The 19,435-nt window shown below is 38.6% G+C and overlaps 1 protein-coding gene across 4 annotated transcripts in view; it reads left to right on the forward strand.

Annotated features, from left to right (window-relative positions):
- LOC145978544 (putative methyltransferase DDB_G0268948) overlaps positions 1-19,218 on the forward strand; it is a 30,518-nt gene extending 11,300 nt beyond the window's left edge. For 3 of the 4 annotated variants that reach the window (XM_083111220.1, XM_083111221.1, XM_083111219.1), the window contains exons 5-7: positions 5,592-5,704; positions 13,888-14,028; positions 18,950-19,218. In XM_083111220.1, the coding sequence (XP_082967346.1) occupies positions 5,592-5,704; positions 13,888-14,028; positions 18,950-19,043 (348 nt within the window). In that variant the 3' untranslated portion in view covers positions 19,044-19,218. Of the gene's footprint in view, positions 1-5,591; positions 5,705-11,996; positions 12,095-13,887; positions 14,029-18,949 lie in introns of all 4 variants that reach the window. The other variant, XM_083111222.1, reaches the window with a different exon arrangement.
- Positions 19,219-19,435: the final 217 nt, after the last annotated feature.

The following is a 19,435-nucleotide window of genomic DNA, read 5'->3' on the forward strand; positions in this document are numbered from 1 at the left end:
GTGCTAAATTCTTGTTTCTGTTTTTAGCTTATAGGAGAGCATAAGCATCAGAAATATTAAGATCTCTGTTTTCCGTTTATGTATGAACTCAGCTGGTAATAATTGAGCTAAAAAGTGCAAAAATAAATAAATGTTAATGAAAGCTGAAGATTGAACCAATTTTACAAATCTCATGTCAAATGTGAACCAAATATTATTAATTACGTAATCCGTGATTCTAACACTCTTCGAACAGCATTCAAAAAGCCTGTTTATGATCTTTTAGGTGCTAGATTTGCTTTTACATTATCCTAAGAAAGCACTTACATGTCCTTTGATAGAAATTTCTGGATATTGCCCTACAATTAGTGAGCATTTCTTTTATAATTAATATTGTATTTTTTTTTTTTTACTAAATATTGGGAATTTTAAGGCAAGAGAGGGAATTTATTTATATCCGAAAGGGATATTCCCCTCACAGTCCGAAAGATCACTGCTTTGAGCAGTGACCAATTTTGGAGCTGGTTTCTTTTTGTTTCCCCGTTCTTGTTGTCGAGGTATTGCTTTTGCGAATTCCATCTATTGAAAGCGGACTGTCGGCCCTGTGCTGGAGTGTGATAGTGAAGTGCATTATGGAATAAAATGAGTGTGATTGTGCGGTGGGGAAGAGAACTTGTTGAAGATGCCGTTTTCCAGCAAGGATTTTGCTGCCAAGAATAAACTTGTGCGCCGATTTTGTGATTCAGGGTACAAAGCTGATACTTGGTAATGCCATTGTAGAAAGTATTCAGCACTTTTCTGTTTCCTTCTGTTTTCGTTTCTTTATTATTATTCATTTTATCTAACTTTGCATATTTTTTCTCGTTACGTTACTCATTGTGATAGGAGTGAGACTGACTTAATTATCAGTTGAAATGTAGGAGATACACAGCCTAGCAAAGAAAACACCAATCCCAGGGATTTATCCAGAATTTTTAATTTGGTGAAAAATTTCAGGGAAGTGTTCTGAAAAAATGGGGGGAGGGAGTCAATGTGTGTGGATAAATCACAAACCATTTCAGCCCAAAAATAAGCACAAGGGGAAATAACATTCATCATGATAGGCTTACACTGTGGCACACAGATGATATATTATAGTTATATAGTTAGTTAAAAAGTTATATGATAGCCATAGCTCAAACCTGCACAGCGATCTGAGTGATGGTCACTCTGGAAGTGTCTTTGTAGTTTATTGACATGGAAAACTAAGAATCCAAGTTTGAGCCACAGTTTTCACATGACTTTTATTTCATCCTTTTATATTATTATTGGCATTCCTCACATACAAAGAAAGATTTCATAGATTATCAAGTTCTGGTTGTCTTTTCTGTACTAATCACGTTATAATAGTGGTGGCCACGGTGGCTCAGTCGATAACGCGTCTGACTACCATGCTCAAGGTCCCGTGTTTGATCCCCGGCCGGTTCAAATCCGGGAACTTTTCTAACGTTGGAAGCAGCCCCAGCACCCACCCAGCATCGAATAACATGGGTACCTGGGGAAACCTGGGGGAGCAATCAGGGGCGTGATGCTGATCACATCACCACCACTTACGACCGGATCAAGAAAGTGTGGGGCGTTACCTCCACACCCCCTATACGCCTTCATGGCGTGGTGCTAAGCACAGGGGAACACTTTACTTTTTTACTTTACTAGTGGTTTAATGTCTTACTTCATAAATTTGGAATGCCCAATATCTTCGTTAACTCAGGAGGCGATGTCTGGGATGGAGATGGCATAGAAAACACCATCAAAGAAATGCATGCCATCATCCAACATAAACCAGCACTAAGCCTGGACAACAAACAAGCACATTCAACATGACACCCCCTTTCTTCAAAAAATCCCACACCACAAGAAAAAAAAATGGCTCCCCTTCCACCTATCCAAGGAATACAAACCATGTTGCACAGCAGTAGACAATCCAACCTGCAAGTCACCACCTGCAATGTTGACAGATGACGGAAACCAAAACAGCTGCTAATGGAAAGTAGAGCAGAGGATGCAAACCAAGAAACACACACCAGCACAGTAAGATGGAACTACCGCCACACAGGAACAAACAATGCAGTGACACACTACTCCGTCTCAGACACCGCATCCTCAGTTAGTGAAGAGTGGGCCTTCGAAGTTAATCGGTAAACATCCAAATTTGCAACATGGAAACACCTAAATTCATGTATGAAATACTAAAACTGCATTTACCGCATAAAAAAAAAGGTTAAAAGGTAAAGTGCTCCCCTGTGCATAGCACCATGCCATGCATCCACCATAAATATTAATGATTCTAGGTTTTATATTTTAGTGCACTGCTTTCTTGTTGCTTTTAGAAGCTAAATGCATAGTGCACTTTGTATCAGTGTACAGTGCCTTTCACGGTCGAGTTGGCTGTGGAGTGGCAGCTAGCATCGTGGGCAGTGAGAGTGCATCTGCCAGCAAACTTGGTGCAACATCCACATAACTAGAACCGCTAGCTATGTAATGAAATAAGCTCGTACAATTACATGAATAGTTACAATTAAAATGAGCATGTACCTTGTTACAAGAGATGTTGCTTCCATACATTTACAGCATTTTTTAAAGGAAATTTTCACTGACACGTATCAGTTCCTCTTCTGAAATTGTTCAATTGCTCTCCCGATACTTTCAATTCTTCTAATGTATGGCTTCAGGTTTAAAAATTTGGTAGCTTGTCATGCAGATGTCATGGAAATATCTGTTTCTTGTGCAAGGTGCCGGAGGGATTTTTGAGGAGTATGTTCCAATCGAATCACGCTCCAACGCCGTCTAGTTTCTCCTCAGTAATCACATGCTCTTTCACCCTTCTCTTCTTGTCAAGAACAGACTGTTTCCCTAAATTTGTTATCAAGTTTTCGAACACTGTCTCAAAACACCTTCTAACTTCTCTACAAAAATTCATACTGAAGAGTCGTACATAAAAATTCGTTGTTTTAAATTCTACATATAGCGTGACATTGTTAGACTGCAGAAAAGCACCACTAATATGTAAACTTTCCCGCACCGTGGCCATGGCCTTGCAGTCTAAGGCATCATGCTTTGGGCTCTGGCTACGGGATCCGTGCAGGTTTGAGTCTCCCGGGGAAAGGGTACAACTTTTCTTCTAAGATTTCGGCCTGTGTATGGGACCAGTTGCCACCCACCATTGTGAGGAAATTGAGGAGGTACGAATGAGTAGTGTAACCTGGTCATGGAAGCCTGCAACAATGACTTTGGGGTTCGTCGTGCTCACCACATGTCACCTCATAACTGGTTGGATGATCTTCCATCTTGGCAGGTGGGATTGAGGCCAACAGTTGGTAGGTAGGCCCTGGCCTTCACGGGCTGTCATTCCACAGGTTATTTTAATATGTAAACTAAAATATAACAATCTAAAACACTTGTTAACAACTTAACACTTCACAAACATGTGCAAACTGGACACCAGCTATCTGGATACTGAAGCACTGACCCGTCCAGTGCCAAGGTCAGCTTACAGCTGGAGGACTAATTGTCGGCAGGTGTGCTCTCACTGCCCCGCATTCTAGTACTGCTCCACAGCCAACTCAACCGTGAAAGACACTGTAAAATACAGTGTGTCAGGGTTCCCACTAATATTGAGATCAAGGCCAAATTCAGTAGCCAGGAAGTATTTACTGTTGTTTACTCCTCTTTACATGAACATTATCCTTGCATCTTGGCAGATATAAAAATGGATGGTTCATTAGCCTTTTTTAATTATGACCTTAATTGGTTTTTGAAAATGAAAACACATAATTTCACTGATACTCTGGCATAGCTATATTGGTGGATACCAGTAGAGTACCAATTATTCTGTCTAATAGATCTTTTAGTGAAAGAAATGATGTTCATCTCTATTGAAAAATAAAATTTCCAGCTAAAAATGATGATTTAAGAAATTGAATTTGTCCTTAATTTGCTTGTATTCTGCATGCTGAAAAAAAGGGCTGAAGCAGTAAGTTATAGGAAGACAAACTGTGAACCAGTGTAAAGAGGAACTGCGCAGCAGATTATTATTAGTTCTTCGTATTTGAAGTGGCAGCAACAGTTCAAGTTTATTTTTGTGTTTGCATGTTATTTTATCCTTTAATAGTTTCTCTTTTTTTGGCAACATACAACCTGTTGAATATCAAGTAATAAATATTTAGACCATTTGATTTGAAATTTTAAAAATAAAAATATTCTGGAATTACCTGTTTAAAATATGAGTGGAAACACTGTACAATTTGGATTTGCTTGCTTGAAAAGTGCTTTAATATAGAGCTTAGGTGCATGTAATCCATTCATATGTTTAATATGTACATTTGACTTAACTTTTATTCTTTCTTTTATAATTGCATGTCCTTAATATTATTTGAGTGCTATTTTATCTTCATAAGAACTGATATTTTATTTACTCTTTGCATGTGGATAGGGGTGTGGAGGATTTATTTTCGATGTAATTACACATAATATATCAGAGGATTCATAATTTCATCACTCCATCTGCAAGATGGTACCAAGTTTTCAACATGCTCAGCTGTTGGACAATTTTAATTAGATTTGTTAATTTGGACTTATAGGGGATTTAAATATCAGAATAGTGCCTCCCCGATGGCATAGTTGTAGCGTCGTCACCTTGTAATCAAGGGGTCCCTGGTTCGATACCGGGTAGAGGCACATAGTGGTTCGGATTCCACTTTAAACTGTAGGTCCAGTCCCGATTAGCCTTTCTGTGCATAAAGTGGACTTAAAACACCAAATCAATCAATCAAATATCAAAATAGTTATTAATTTTTACAACTGGCCATCCCTAATAATAATCCGTGGTGCAACTGTCTGTGAGGGCCAGGGCTTTCCTACCGACTGCTGGACACACTTCGCACATACCGAAGTGGGAGATCATCCAACCAGTCATGGGATGATGCGTGGTCAGCACGAAGTACCCGAAGTTGTCATCATAGGTTTTCTTTGACCAGATTACGCTACTCATTCGTAGCTCCACAAGGACACATTGGTGAGTGGGTGGGTGCCACACACAGGACAAAATCACGGGAGAAAAGCTGTTACACTTCCACCAGGAGACTCGAACCTGACCGAGTCCCATAGCCAGAGCCCAAAACATGATGCCTTAGACCACATGGCTACAGTGTGAGACGGCTGTCCCTAATGGCATAATGGTAATGCAATCACCTTTCACAGATCCCACTTTAAACTGTAAGTCCAGTCCCAATTAGCCTATCTGAGAATACTGTGTACTTAAAACAAAATTTTTACAACAGTAATGGTGGAGAAAGTTTTATACTAATTATATTCATGAAAGTTATTGTCTTAACATGTGCATTTGCACGGATTGAAGCAGTGGACTGTGATGGATTCACCGCTGATTAAAGTGATGAAGTAACGACTGAGAATGATGATGAAATTATGAATGCACAGTACGAGATATAGCATGGGAAAACATTAGAAGGAAACTTATGCTAGATATCAGTTCTCATGAACATGTTGTCACGTAACATCAACCTTGCTCTCGTTTGTTCTATTTGTGATGCATGTATCTTTTTTTAACATTATAGAGTTATAATAAGTCACTTGGCAGTTATGTCATGCCCCATAGCAGGGAAGTGTATCTGGGGAACTATAGAGCTGATGAATACAACATCCCCTTTGCTGGTGATTCATTTACAAGGTATTATTACTGTGGTAAGAAATATTGTATGTGTTTGTTCTCTTCAACATCAAACCCTTCAATATGTGAGTAACTAAAAAAATTCTTGATTGAATACAGTGTCTTCAAAATTTTCATGGTTTTTCCTCAAATGTGAGGAAGATACTGGAACTGAATTGTAAATGTTAGTGATGTTTCTCCAGTAGCTCCATGTTATCTATTAGACTATTTTCACACTGAAGTGATGCATGACGTAAGTATATGACATCAAAGTGGCAAGGTGCACACACCTCAGTACAAACTACACACCTGACTAACCACTTTTCTCCAGTATTTACTGTGTAGCAACAACAGAACAAGGTGACACATTCTATTTTTTTAAAGAAAATGTCTTATCTCAATGACAGACAACATGGACTGTGTCTTGACATTCTGGTGTGGATGCGTAAATTGGTTCCATAGGGTTTATTTTCAAGTCGCATATCGAGAAGAAGGTAGGTAATACTTTGGTGTGAAAGTAGGCTAAGATATGAAGCTGGGTATGGTTTTCAGTTTCTTAATCTAGGCAGTCATGAAAATGTGAGATCATGTCAGAAGTCTCATTGTCTGACTCACTGTATTTTTTTTAATGTTAATGCAGATTTTTAACCTGATTGAATGTCATTTCTACCATTTGTGTATGCTTGATTGCTTCTTGTATTGGAAGGGCCTCCCCGATGGCACAGTGGTAGCATTGTCGCCTTGTAATCAAGGGATCCTGGGTTCGATACCCGGTGGAGGCACATAGTGGTTTGGATCCCACTTTAAACTGTAGGTCCAATCCCGAATAGCCTTACTGTACATAAAGTTGACTTAAAACACCAACTCAGTCAATCAATCAATTCTTGTATTGGAGTGTAATGAGCTCCCCAGAATATATTTTCACATGGAGTGCAAAAATCAGTGTCATATAGGAATTTATGGTTTTTAGGGAGTCTGCTACTTTATATTTTACCAGGACCAGAGCTCTGGTATGGGGCAAGTGAATGTAATGTACTGCATGGGACCACTTTTACTCGCTCGTACTCATTTGAGTCTCTCATGCTCGAGCGTGCTACACTCGAATGTATAGAATCAAATATTTCAATGTGACAATAATCGTAGAAATAATTGTGTAAAAAATCTGCCCTGGTATTTTCAGCCCTTAATCATCTATTTCATTTTCATATATTGCTCTGTATTGGTAAGATAACTACATACATTTTAACATGGAGGTGATGACTATGTTCACTTAAGTTTCAATGTCACTGCATCCTTCACTTCACGATCCATATTTGGGGGCCAACTACCGTAGACAAATTACGGTTATATGTGTACTTCTGAGCTTCGAGCATCATCGTTTTTCCTGTTTGAGTGAAGAAGCTGTCAATTCTGTATGCTATCTAGTGTCCTCCAGGGGTGCCCAAAAAGGGGGGGGGGGAAGGTTCATGATACACCTGCGTCATGGGAATTTTTGGGGGGGGACAAAATTTTATACCAATTCTATATATCTTCACACAAAAATAGGGGGATCGTATCGTTTGATTGACTTGTTATTAATTTTTAGTTTTGATTATTATGTACAGTTTTTCTACCTACCTGTGGGTGATCGCACATAAGAATTGGGAGCACATACGTAATGCAATAGAATCAGCAGCTAAAGAAAGTATAGGATACCATAAACCGAGAAAAAGTAAGCCATGGTTTGATAATGAATGTCATAATCTAATAGAAATAAGAAATCAGGCTAGACTTAGGTGGTTAAATAACTCTGATGATACAAATCTAAACAATTATAATAGAATAAAGCGAGAAGTTAACCGTACGTGTAGAAGTAAAAAAAGAGATTACTTGAAAAGCAAAATTAACGAAATTGAAACAAACAACAAAAATAAAAATATCAGAGATTTATATAAAGGTGTAAATGAGTTTAGAAAGGGGTGGCAACCTAAAGTAAACTTGATAAAAGATAAAGACGGTGATTTTCTAGCTGACCAAGCGATATTCTAAATAGATGGAAGAACTACTTTAATGACCTTTTAAATGTCCATGTAGGAGATAAATCAGAAGTAAATGAAGTACACACAGCAGAACCTTTAGTTCCAGAACCTAACTTGACTGAAGTTAAAGATGCTATTAAAAGGCTAAAGAATAACAAAGCACCGGGCATTGATTTAATACCAGCTGAGTTAATTAAATATGGTGGAAATTCATTAATATGTCAAATTCATAAATTAATTTGTTTAATATGGAATAAAGAAGAAATCCCTCAACAGTGGAAAGAATCCATAATTGTTCCTGTGTTTAAAAAAGGTGATAAAATGAACTGCAATAATTATCGTGGAATTTCTCTACTCTCAACAACATATAAAATATTATCTAACATTCTTTTAACAAGACTAACCCCATATGCTAATGAAATTATAGGTGATTATCAATGTGGATTTAAACGTAACAGATCAACTACAGATCAGATTTTTCACATCAGACAGACACTTGAAAAAAAGTGGGAATATAATCAAAATGTCCATCAGCTATTCATTGATTTCAAAAAAGCATATGGGAGAGGAAAGCAAATGGGAGAGGAAAGAGGAGTTTACAGGATTCTTGTTTGGAAACCTGATGGTAAGAGACCTGTAGGAAGGCCAAGACGAAGATGGAGGGACAACGTTGAGATGGACCTAAGGGAAATCGGTAGGGATGGAAAAGAGTATATAGAACTTGCTCAAGATAAGGAAAGATGGAAGGCCTGTGTTGCTGCAGCCATGAACCTTCGGGTTTAAGAAGGCTAGGGAGTTAGTTAGTTATGGGTGATCGCGGCGATAGGGTTGAAATGAAACACCACCTCTTATGCCTTTAGAATCGGTTTGGATGGAGGGAGGTGTGTGGTATTCGCATGAATTAACACAAGGTTAGTCGAGCAGACAAACTGTGCAGAATAAGGTTGACTAACAATGGCAGTGAGCCTAAGTATCTAAAGTAAACATATATTGCTTAAATATGTCTGTATTATACAGTGACGCAACCACAGGGGGGTAATTGCTCATCCCCCACAACCTTCGGCGGAAGTCAATTCTAGGGTAGCAAGGGGGGACAAACATTGACGGCCAAGGGTACCTGCAGGGGTGGCACAGAGGAACAATTACCCCTTCGAATTCAAAATTTATACAAATATAAATTCGTTTTGTAAAATTTTCTTGCTTGATTCGCTCGCATTATCTGCTTTTCTCGTTTTCATCAAGTTCAGAGCTGTAGTTAGGGGCAGCGGGAGTCGGCCATAGGTTCAAAATGATCTAAATGAAAAAAAGTGAGAGAATGCCTTGGCACCCTGTGATATTATTTGCGTAGGAGCAAATAGGGGGGCAAACATTGACGGCCAAGGGCACCTGCAGGGGTGCACAGAGGAGCAATTACCCCCTTCGATTTCAAATTTTATGCAAATAAAAATACATTTTGTAAAATTTTCTTGCTTGCTTCACTCGCATTATCTGCTCTTCTTGTTTTTGTCAAGTTCAGAGCTGTAGCTAGGGGCGGCGGGAGTTGGCCTTGGGCACCAAATGATCTAAATGAAAAAAAGGTGTGAGAGAATGCCTTGGCACCCTGTGATATTATTTGCATAGGGGGACAAAAATCTGAATTGGTGAATAGAGATACTTTACGTTGTCAATATTTCTAATAAAATACATTAAATGATTCTAATTCTGTAGTTATTCACATGATAGCAGTGCAAAATAATAAAAGTAACATATGTACAAAGAATGCCCTGTGCTCATATACTGAGAAAAACTGCAGTTTGTTAAAGCACATAAAATCAGTTAAATCCCTTGCTTGTTGACATGAACACACTACCAAATAAAGATTCAGTGGTCCAATCGGTAGAGCGTCTGATTGCCAAACGGGGACTCTGGTTGGATTCTTCAGGGTGGGTGATCTACGTTCAGATTTTTTCCTGCTAGTCCTGCATAAAAGCAGCTCGGGTTTACACACCATGTAATAAATGTGTACCTAGAGTCAACCAGGGATAGAAACCTATATTCCTTCATGGCACGGTGCAGTGGACACGATGATTTTCACCTACCTTACACTGCGAAATAAATTTTACTAAAGTACATTGTGTTCATATACTGACTGAGATAAACTTTAACCTTCACTGTCATTGTTAGTAGTGGATAGATTTTCAATTGGTCAGGCAGATTGTTGGGGTTCATCTGACACACTGTGATGTCGAGCAAACAAGTGATGTCGTCTTATGACGTGCGTGATTTCTTAGTAGGCAAAGGCCGAAGGCTTGATGTTAGTGGATCAGACGAGATATGCAGATGATGCATAAGATATTTGTTTGCTGAAATGTGTGAGCTCTCGCGGGAAAGTTGTTCTCTGATGTTCTTGATTCATGATTCTGTTACAAGAAGCTTCAAGTTTCCAACGCATATTTATGAAAGCTGTGAACGTTCGTACGGTGACTTGACGATTGTGTTTACAAAATATAGTTGTATCGTTTAATTAACACCTCCTTGATGACTGAGATTTCAACTGAGTTTTTTAGGATGCTGAAAGAATTAGTGTTATGTCTTGCCATCATTTGAGGTGCCACTACCATCTTGTTTAGGCATGTCAATGAAAATACCCATGAAGCATTCAAATTTCTCCTGGACATTCAGATTTCGGGCTTTTGTTTTTTGCTCTGTCTTCTCCATGAGCCTGCTCTCTCTTGAATTTGATTCGATACGACATGTCAAGGAAAAAGTCAAGAATCAAATCCATGAATGTAGGATTGACAGTCAGTACTGAGCATTTGCCGTTCTTTGAGTGATCTTGTCAAAATTGTCATTTATGTAGGCCAAGCCAAGCGCCACAAATGTAACTCACCTGAGCAGATGATGTACCGCTTGCTTTGTTGCAAACTAATGAAATAAAAACTGTCAGATTTTTCCTATTGCCAGCTGAGATTTATGTGGGACTGAGATCCTGTATCTGACTTCCAAGGTATTCCGATTCTGCTATTTTTACGTTAAATACTGCATTTTAAGGCAATTCTATTTCAATGCAGGCATATTTGTCAGTGTGAATCTGCATGCAACTGATATTCTTTTTCCATTTTGTAACTTTGAATAGGCACTAGTTGGCAGCCAGTTTTATCCTGGCTGAATTTATAAGACCCATTGAATCATTCGGCATAAACATCTTCATCCCACAAATTTTAAAAGTCAAAGGGAAGAAACACGTCATTGTAACTCAGCTGAAAACGGCAGCGTATGAACATGCTTGTATAACAATGCCCACAATCCAGTAAATCAATTCATACTCCACCCACAGAAAGTACATACCTTGGCGATATGTAGAATATGTGCCACAAAAGCCCACACAGATAACGTTCTGATAATTCAACGCCAGTCTCAATAAGTGAAACTGTGTGCGAGACAGCTGTGAAATGGCATTTAACAAATGTATGGATTTTGCCCACCTTACACCCCCATTTATGTTAACATCTGGATGGAACTTTTTGCGTTTTGAGGCAGCCCCATCAGTGCTCTACAGGAAACTAATGATTTAAAGGCTCTACTTTAAAGTAGGAATTTCGATTTTTGTCCCCATTCTAAGAATTCTTCCCCACTGTGCAATATCACAAGTGACATAGGCCTTCACTGGGCATTCGTGATCAACAGACCAAGAGCACACAATGTGTGCTATTGAGAAAACAGTTCAGTCTAAGTGACGTGCAAGCAACAAGCGACATGTGCAGCTTGTCATGTCACTTCAATATGAAAGGTAGCATTTATTTCTCAAGGTTCCTTTACAAAGTTGCTTGTTACATATATGCGTCATTTAAGTATAAAAGCTGCCCAGTGAAACTGCAAACATCCCACAGCACTCAACCTCCTGCTCACAGGAGTCTCTACTCGACTGTCTACCATGATTTTTCTGTTGTGAAATCACTAATAGACATGACATGTCTTTCTAATGGCTGCTTCCAATTAGCAGTAATCCACAGTTACCAAATGCGTCCATAGGAAATAGCAAAGCTATGTATTAAAATATAAGCCTGAATTTTTCAGTCATTGTACTTTTTTTTAAAAATTCAACACAACTTGATGTTTAATAGTTTTTAAACTGATGATGTTAATAAGGAAAAGTACAAAATGCTGTATTTTATCATTGTTATTTTGACTTGAAGGTTACATACAACATATATATATATTTTTCTTTCCATAACAATTCAAAAGTAGTACTTTAGATTTTTGCTTTATTCTCAAAGTAGTCAAATAACTTTAACGAATTTTGAATGATTTTTCAGATTTATAAGGGGACTTTGGGTAAACACTGGCCTTCTGAGCGAGATTTAGTAGATGAAGGATATGGTTCTGTAGCAATGCCGTTTCAAGAAAATGAACGGTTAGTAAGTTCTTGTGCATCACAAATGACATTATGTTTAGTACAATTGTTTTAAAAAATTGAAATATTTTGTTTTCCTAATTAAAGAAAATCTGTGTGCAGATTTTTGGTTATGTATTTTACATATTTATTTAAGTAAAACTACTTGATCCCATCTGGATGGTGACAGGGGCCACAAAGTTAATTCAACCTCTATGAGCAAGATGTGCTGAAAAAGTTAGTATTTTGCTTCTGTGTATATTTTTTTCTTTCTTTGTGATTTGTAAGCATCGTTGCTGCCATTTTGCCTTCATATGTTTACAAAATATGCTTCATGTTATGCTCCAACAACATGTGCAGCTCTCTCTTTTTCTCTGTAAATTAGTTTTTCTCTTAATACAAAAAGGTATTAATATTCTGAAATTAAGTACTCAATTATCTGCAAAACTCTTTATATATATGGGCCTCCCTGATAATGCAGTGGTATCATATACCCGGTGGAGGCACATAGTGGTTCGGATCCCACTTTAAACCGTAGGTCCAGTCCCAATTAGCCTTACTGTGCATAAAGTTGACTTAAAACACCAACTCAATCAATCAACTCAAAAATCTTTTTATATATATATAAAGTTCTACTAATTTCGGTGCCCGCTACTTTGCCACAGTTTCCAAGATGGTAGAAGTCGTTCCCGAAATTAGTAGAACAGCATAGAAACCTATTTCACAAAATCAGTACTTCATTTCAGTATATTGATTTGCTACTACGTACGTCATTCTTTCTCATAGCATGAGTAAAGAGCTACATTTTACATACACTGGATACAATGTCGTAATCTAATTGCAGTTGAAAATAAATTATCTGAATTCATCTGATTTTTGTTATATTCATTTGTTTATATAGTTTCTAAAGTTTCTAATTGTATTAAAATATATTAGTACTATTATTTTTTTTGTATCTAGTCATAAATATTTAGGTTTCTCTCTCATAAATACACATAAACAAGTTAATTTTTCCACGAGACTTACTTTTAAAGGTTCTATCCACTTTGGAACTTGTTGCTTCACTGCTGGGCTGACTTCTGGTTCCTGTCGTTTCCCTGTGTGCTGCTAGAAACGCTGGTGTATCCAGTTCGTCTGCTACAATTGCTGTGCGCACTTGGTTTTACTTGCATAATTGTGTGTGTCTCTTTGATTTTGGTGTCAGTTAGCATGTGCGATGTGTGCCTGACTGAAACTAGCGAAGCACCTAAAGTTCAACAAACACTCTGTCCAAAAAGTTTCAGTCAGGCGTACATTACACACGCTGATTGACGCCAAAATCAAAGAGATGCATGCAATTATGCACTTTCTGCATGTACTAAACATTGACTGGCAGTGGTCAGGTACATCACATTTGGCTCCCAATACTGCAGCAACTAAAACCAAGTGCACACACCAATCGCAGCAGACGAACTAGATACACCAGCATTCCTAGCAACATGCAGGAAAACGACAGGAACTGGAAGCCAGCCCAGCAGTGAAGCCCAGCAAGTTCCCAAGTGGATGGTGGCACGGGGCAAATGAAATTAATGGAACCTTCAAAAGTACGTAAGTATTGCGGAAAAAGTTATCGTATTTTATTCCCCAATCATGAATTATCTCTTATGTTGCAGAACTAGCTCTTCAGCTGTGTTATTCTAACTACTGATGTTTTGTTTTCCAGAAAATATATATCATCAGCATATTGAACACCTCCATTTTATAATGCTCAATGTCAATTCTATAAGTAAGTGAATTGAAACTTTTCTTAGCATTTTGTAATTCTTTTTCTTCAGAGTGGATTCGATTTGTACAGATGAAACATCTAATGTAGCTGATTTGATAGGATACATAACAAGTTGGTCAGCATTCCAAAAGTATCGCAAGTTACATGGAGAAGACGAAGCTAGTCAACTTGCTAGAAGCATTGAGAAAGAGTGAGTATCTGTATTCTTTCACATGACACTGAACCACACTGAACTATTTGTAATACATTTACAATATTTGCTTTGGTGGCTTTGCCTCCATTCACACTGGAGTGGTGATGGATAAATGATCTCCTCACTGTTTGTCACGTATCCAGAGAACCATATGGGCATAAAGTTTATGAAAGTTAAACATAGATGGCAGCACTAGGCTGAAAGGTTAAAATTACTGTTTATGCTTATAAACCTTTTTATAAGAATGTAAAACAAGATGAAAAGAATAGTTAATAATGAGTGCTAACATAAAAAGGAATGAACAAACTGAATAATATATATATACCGCAGCTGGTGAATTCACCCAAAGGGCACCTGCCACTCCTCCGACCTAATATACACCCTCATCTGTCAAATCTGTGGTTACTTCTACCTGGGAGAAACTTCTACCCCCCTGAACCTCCGCATCAATAACCACAGAGCCTCCACCCAAAACTCCGACTTCACCATTGCCACCCACACCAACAGCCACAACACCACCTTTAACAACTGTTTCCATGTAGCCATAATACATCTATTACCCCAGTACACTGACACCTCCACCTGCAGGTGATGGGAAAGGGCCTACATTTCAGGAATGCATGCCACCATACCCCCCGGACTCAGCCTAGCCACCCAATGAGTATTTTCCCATTCCCCCTAACCACAATCCATCCTGCAGTAAACACTGGTGAAAGGATCTTTTCGCAAAACCCGTGTTCTATCACTTGTTTCTGGCACAGTTGTGCTGACGGATGCTGGCATCAGTATTCTGTGCCTCTACGCTTTTGTACTCCATACTTTCTACCTACCGTGACAATGAGGTCATGACCTCGAAATATCAAACTTTTCTTCAATCGTGGTAAGTGTTTACTCTCCTATGCCATTTTTGTTTATCCACCCTTCTGGCACTCTTTCTCATTCTATCCCTTATACAGGGTAATTCAAAATGATGGACCCGATTACAGACATTTAGTCTGTGAAATCTAATAAACATATGTTATTGTGAGACATGCGCTTCAAAAGGTTGACTTTCAAAGTTTAGTTTCCACGCAATGTTTCCACTTTCTACCGCTAGGAGTCAGCAGTGAGCAGGAAAATGGCGTTGACTGGAGAACAGAGATCTTTCTGTGTGCTTGATTATCATGTGAACAAGTTTGTGATTAGTGTGCAACGGCATTTCCATACCAAATATCGGAGAGAACCACCTACGGGGAAGGCCATTCGTAAGTGGTAAGAACATTTCAGAGATTCGGGCTGCATCTGTAAACGAAAATCGACTGGCCGTCTGTCGACTTGGAAAGAGACAGTGGAACGAGTGCGCACATGTTTTGTGCGGAGTCCACAGAAGTCCACCTACTGGGCAGCGAGAGAACTTCAACTTCCACAGAAAACTGTGTGGCGGGTTCTGCGGAAACATTTACAAATGAAACCCTACCGCTTGGAACTAATTCAAGCCTTAAAAGACACTGATTATGCTTTGCGCGCATCCTTCTGTGCTGATTTCCTCACATTAATGGAAACGGATGGGTTAATTTACAGTGATGAAGCAACTTTTCACCTTTCAGGGAAGTGAATAGACATAACGTAAGGATTTGGGGAACTGCTAACCCCCATGAATTTGTGGAACACGAACGCGATTCTCCCAAAGTGAATGCTTTTGAGCCATTTCCCATGAAAAGATTTATGGGCCCTTTTCCTTCCATGAACGTACTGTGACAGGACTTGTTTTCCTTGATATGCTGCAACTATGGCTCCTTCCACAGCTTGCAGAGGATAGCGCAGATTTCATTCTCCAATTGGATGGTGCCCCTGCGCATTACCATAGCAGCGTTCGGGACCATCTCAATGGGCATTGGAACAAAGTTGGATAGGCCGTGCATCTCCGGAAGATCGACCTCTTCTTCATTGGCCACCTCATTCTCCCGACTTGACCCCATGTGATTTCTTCATGTGGGGTTTTGTCAAGGATCATGTTTACGTACCACCACTTCCAACAACATTGGATGACCTGCATGCTTGCATCACAGCAGCCATTGCTGATATTGACCGCAACATGCTACACAAGGTTTGGCAGGAGATAGACTATCGGATTGATGTGTGCTGTGTTATGCGAGGTGCTCACATAGAACACTTGTGATTTGTTTGAAAAAAACTTTGACAGTTTACCTTTCTTATCACATATCTCACAATAACATTCGCTTATTATATTTCACAGAATAAATGTCTGAAGTCGGGTCCATCATTTTGACTTACCCTGTATATATGACACAGAGCCTATATATATATAGACCCAAAATTTTATTATTCTCTCAACTTCTTATAATCCTATATATCTTTACATATGATATATAGGAACATTGTCAGATAAACTAAAATTCTCATATCGCAGTGGCGGCGATTGAGTCCCTAAACAGGGGGGGGGGTGCCAAAACTAGGTGGGGAAATAGACAGTATATTTCCCTTTGTAGATAAAATTTAGCATAGTGCTGGGACAAAAGTGGCAAAAACTGGGGGGGGGGGCCCTAACAGATTCCGGATTGGTGATTCATGCTGCAGCACCACAATACTTTGGTTGCAGGACACCACTGCGGTACACAGAAGGGGCGGGGCTGATGGGGCTACTGACCCCTCCGAAATTTTGAGGAAATCAACATTTTCAGTGAAGAACTCGAGAAAAACCAGAGGGGTAGAGGCAAATCCGCTCCACCCCCAATTGCCACTTTTGAGAGTGGATTGTTCTAAAAATACGAAATATCATATACTGTATGCCTCCTTCCTAGAAAGGCAGCTATTTGCTATCCACCTGTACAATTCCAGCCCCTCCCTAAAATATATCATGTGTACGCCAGTGCACGACACTACTGCAATTGCTGCACAATTCGGGAGCGTGTCCATGCCGCTGCACCGAGTTTACACTTGTGGTTGATAGGAGTATAGTTGGTGGCACGTTCGAGCCGACACCCCAAGATTTGGGAAAGTTAGTTTAGTGGAATCTTAAAGGAATGCCGCCAATCTTGATCGCTGAGACATTAAGACTTGCTCGTGATGCAGAATCTGAAGATTCATTCATGTAGGTCAAGGATAGACCTAAATACAAACTACAACCTTTGGAGTTAAGTGTCTTCAGGAAGAGTATATGCGAGGACGTGCCAATAAGTAATCCAAAGGAATCACATGTGTATAAGTCCGTCTGTCCATTCCATAGAAAGAAGTCCAATCTGTCCGTACCAGAGAAGGAAGGCTGTCTGTCCGGAGAGGGAAGGATCAATATATACAAAGAGAATAATTAAGAAGGTGAAACTAAATGATAGTGTAGTGAGATGAATATGGGGCATATGTGAAAATTTAGAAGATTATGATGTAATTAATGGACCTATAAATAACATAAAAAGGAAAGTGATATATACGAGATGAGATAATAAAACATTAAAATACTTTGAGGAAAGGGATATTGAGGCGAAATTCTATTTCATGATTAATGACATAACTGAAAACGCGCTACTTTTAAAAGGGACAAAGTACAGTGCAAACGTATTGAGAAAATCCACGTTTCTGAAATTTTCTGGTCCGTGTGTTACACAGAAAGGTGTCCGTGTTCTCACTTAACATTTCATCATTTTCTAAATCATATTATAATTTTAAATAAAAGTCTTGTGTTGAAGAAGAATTATATGCATAAAAGAGTTAAAAAGAAATAATTGATTTATAGATTTAGTTTATTTTACTTGGGTTTCTGCCATTTTTGGCTAATTGGGAAGATGAGGATGAGCGATGATATGACATTGACAAAGGCACACTCGCAAATAACACCTATGCCCAGGTGGGGATTCAAACCTGAGGCACCTGTCGTAGCACACCGTTATAACCAATCCGCCACGGAGGTCAGCATTAAAATGAAATAAATACTAAGTGATGATCAACTGATCCATTTCTTTTAATGCAAGAAACATTTATGAGACTGTTATTCAAGTAGCAAATAATTTTTACAAGCAGCTTTAATATAATAAATGTAAGAGGGCTAGTGCCTGACAGAACAGCTTTTTCATTGGGTGACGCGTGTCAGAACATCAAGTCCCATCGTCACTGTTTTCTGACCTTCGAGACAGAAGCGCCTTCATTCTCAGATATCTAATCAAGACTAGATTAAATTAGAATCTGAACCAATGCCTCCAGAGGGAATCAAACCTTCTACTTTTTGATTATAAGACGAGAGCATTAATCACTACATTATCCTTGACAATCCCTATCCCGAACAGTAGATGAGATTCAGGCAATGTGTTATCTTTTATTTTCTAGGGGCTCTATTTTAACATTCTACTTTTAAAAAAAATCACAGCCCCCCCCCCCCCATCATCCCTACTCCCTCCTGTGCCTACCCTTCCAGAGACAGCATGCTTCGCCACTGTATTACTTACTTCCTGTTGTTCTTTTTGAAAACACTGAAACAAATTTAACCGTTCACACTGAAGTCACACAGGTGTACACAAGCTCACTTGCTTCTGAGTGTTTTACAACTGAGCAGTATGCTTACAGCTATTTCCTTAACATGTCATTTTAGAAAGATTTCTATATCCGGAGATAAAAAAATCTCTCAAGGATTCATTCTTTTCCTCCACAAACTATGATTTATCATGCTACAAGTTCTTTTTTGTTATCTGTCAAAGTTTGGTTATCACACTGTACATAATTATATTGGTAATATTGTAATAGTTTATGAAGTATGAAAGTTGTATGCAGGATAATCGAGTAAACATTGTTTCTGTTGTTTGTATGTATAATTATACATTTCTGACAATCTATTAGATTATGCACTTTATCAGAAAAGAAGATAGGGGATTTGGCTATTTATTGACCTGTTATTTAATACGCAATTGTAATAGTTATTTTTATTTTGCAGTATAATGACGGTGATAGGTGCTGAATCTACTCCTAAAGAAACTGAAATTACAATTCAGTATGAGTTCTTCTTGCTTTTGGGAAGAAAGCAGTGAGGTGTTTGCAAAGAACATGGAAGACAATATCAGAATGTTGCATTTTACAGATAAATAAATAGTTTTGTATAAATAATTTAATTTCCTACAGTCACTGTCTCACAGACAGGCGAGAACATATTGTATATTTTTTTTTACACACACATTCTGTAGTTTTATGAAATAAAATATTTCATTATCACCTGAGTGATTCATTCTTCCTAATATATGTGACATATCACAGATTGGTTTTACATTTGAGTCTCTGAATGCTGTACGAACTCTGAATATGCCTCTGTGATAGGTGATGTGTGATGAAGACATACAGGGTGGACTATCAGATGTCTGACAGACTGTGATGGCGATGACTAGTGCAACTGTGATTCTTTTGCCTTCGTTTGGAAAACATTTTT

Source organism: Lepisma saccharinum, chromosome 25 (assembly GCF_977018435.1).
Source record: "Lepisma saccharinum chromosome 25, izLepSacc3.1, whole genome shotgun sequence".
Taxonomy (NCBI): domain Eukaryota; kingdom Metazoa; phylum Arthropoda; class Insecta; order Zygentoma; family Lepismatidae; genus Lepisma; species Lepisma saccharinum.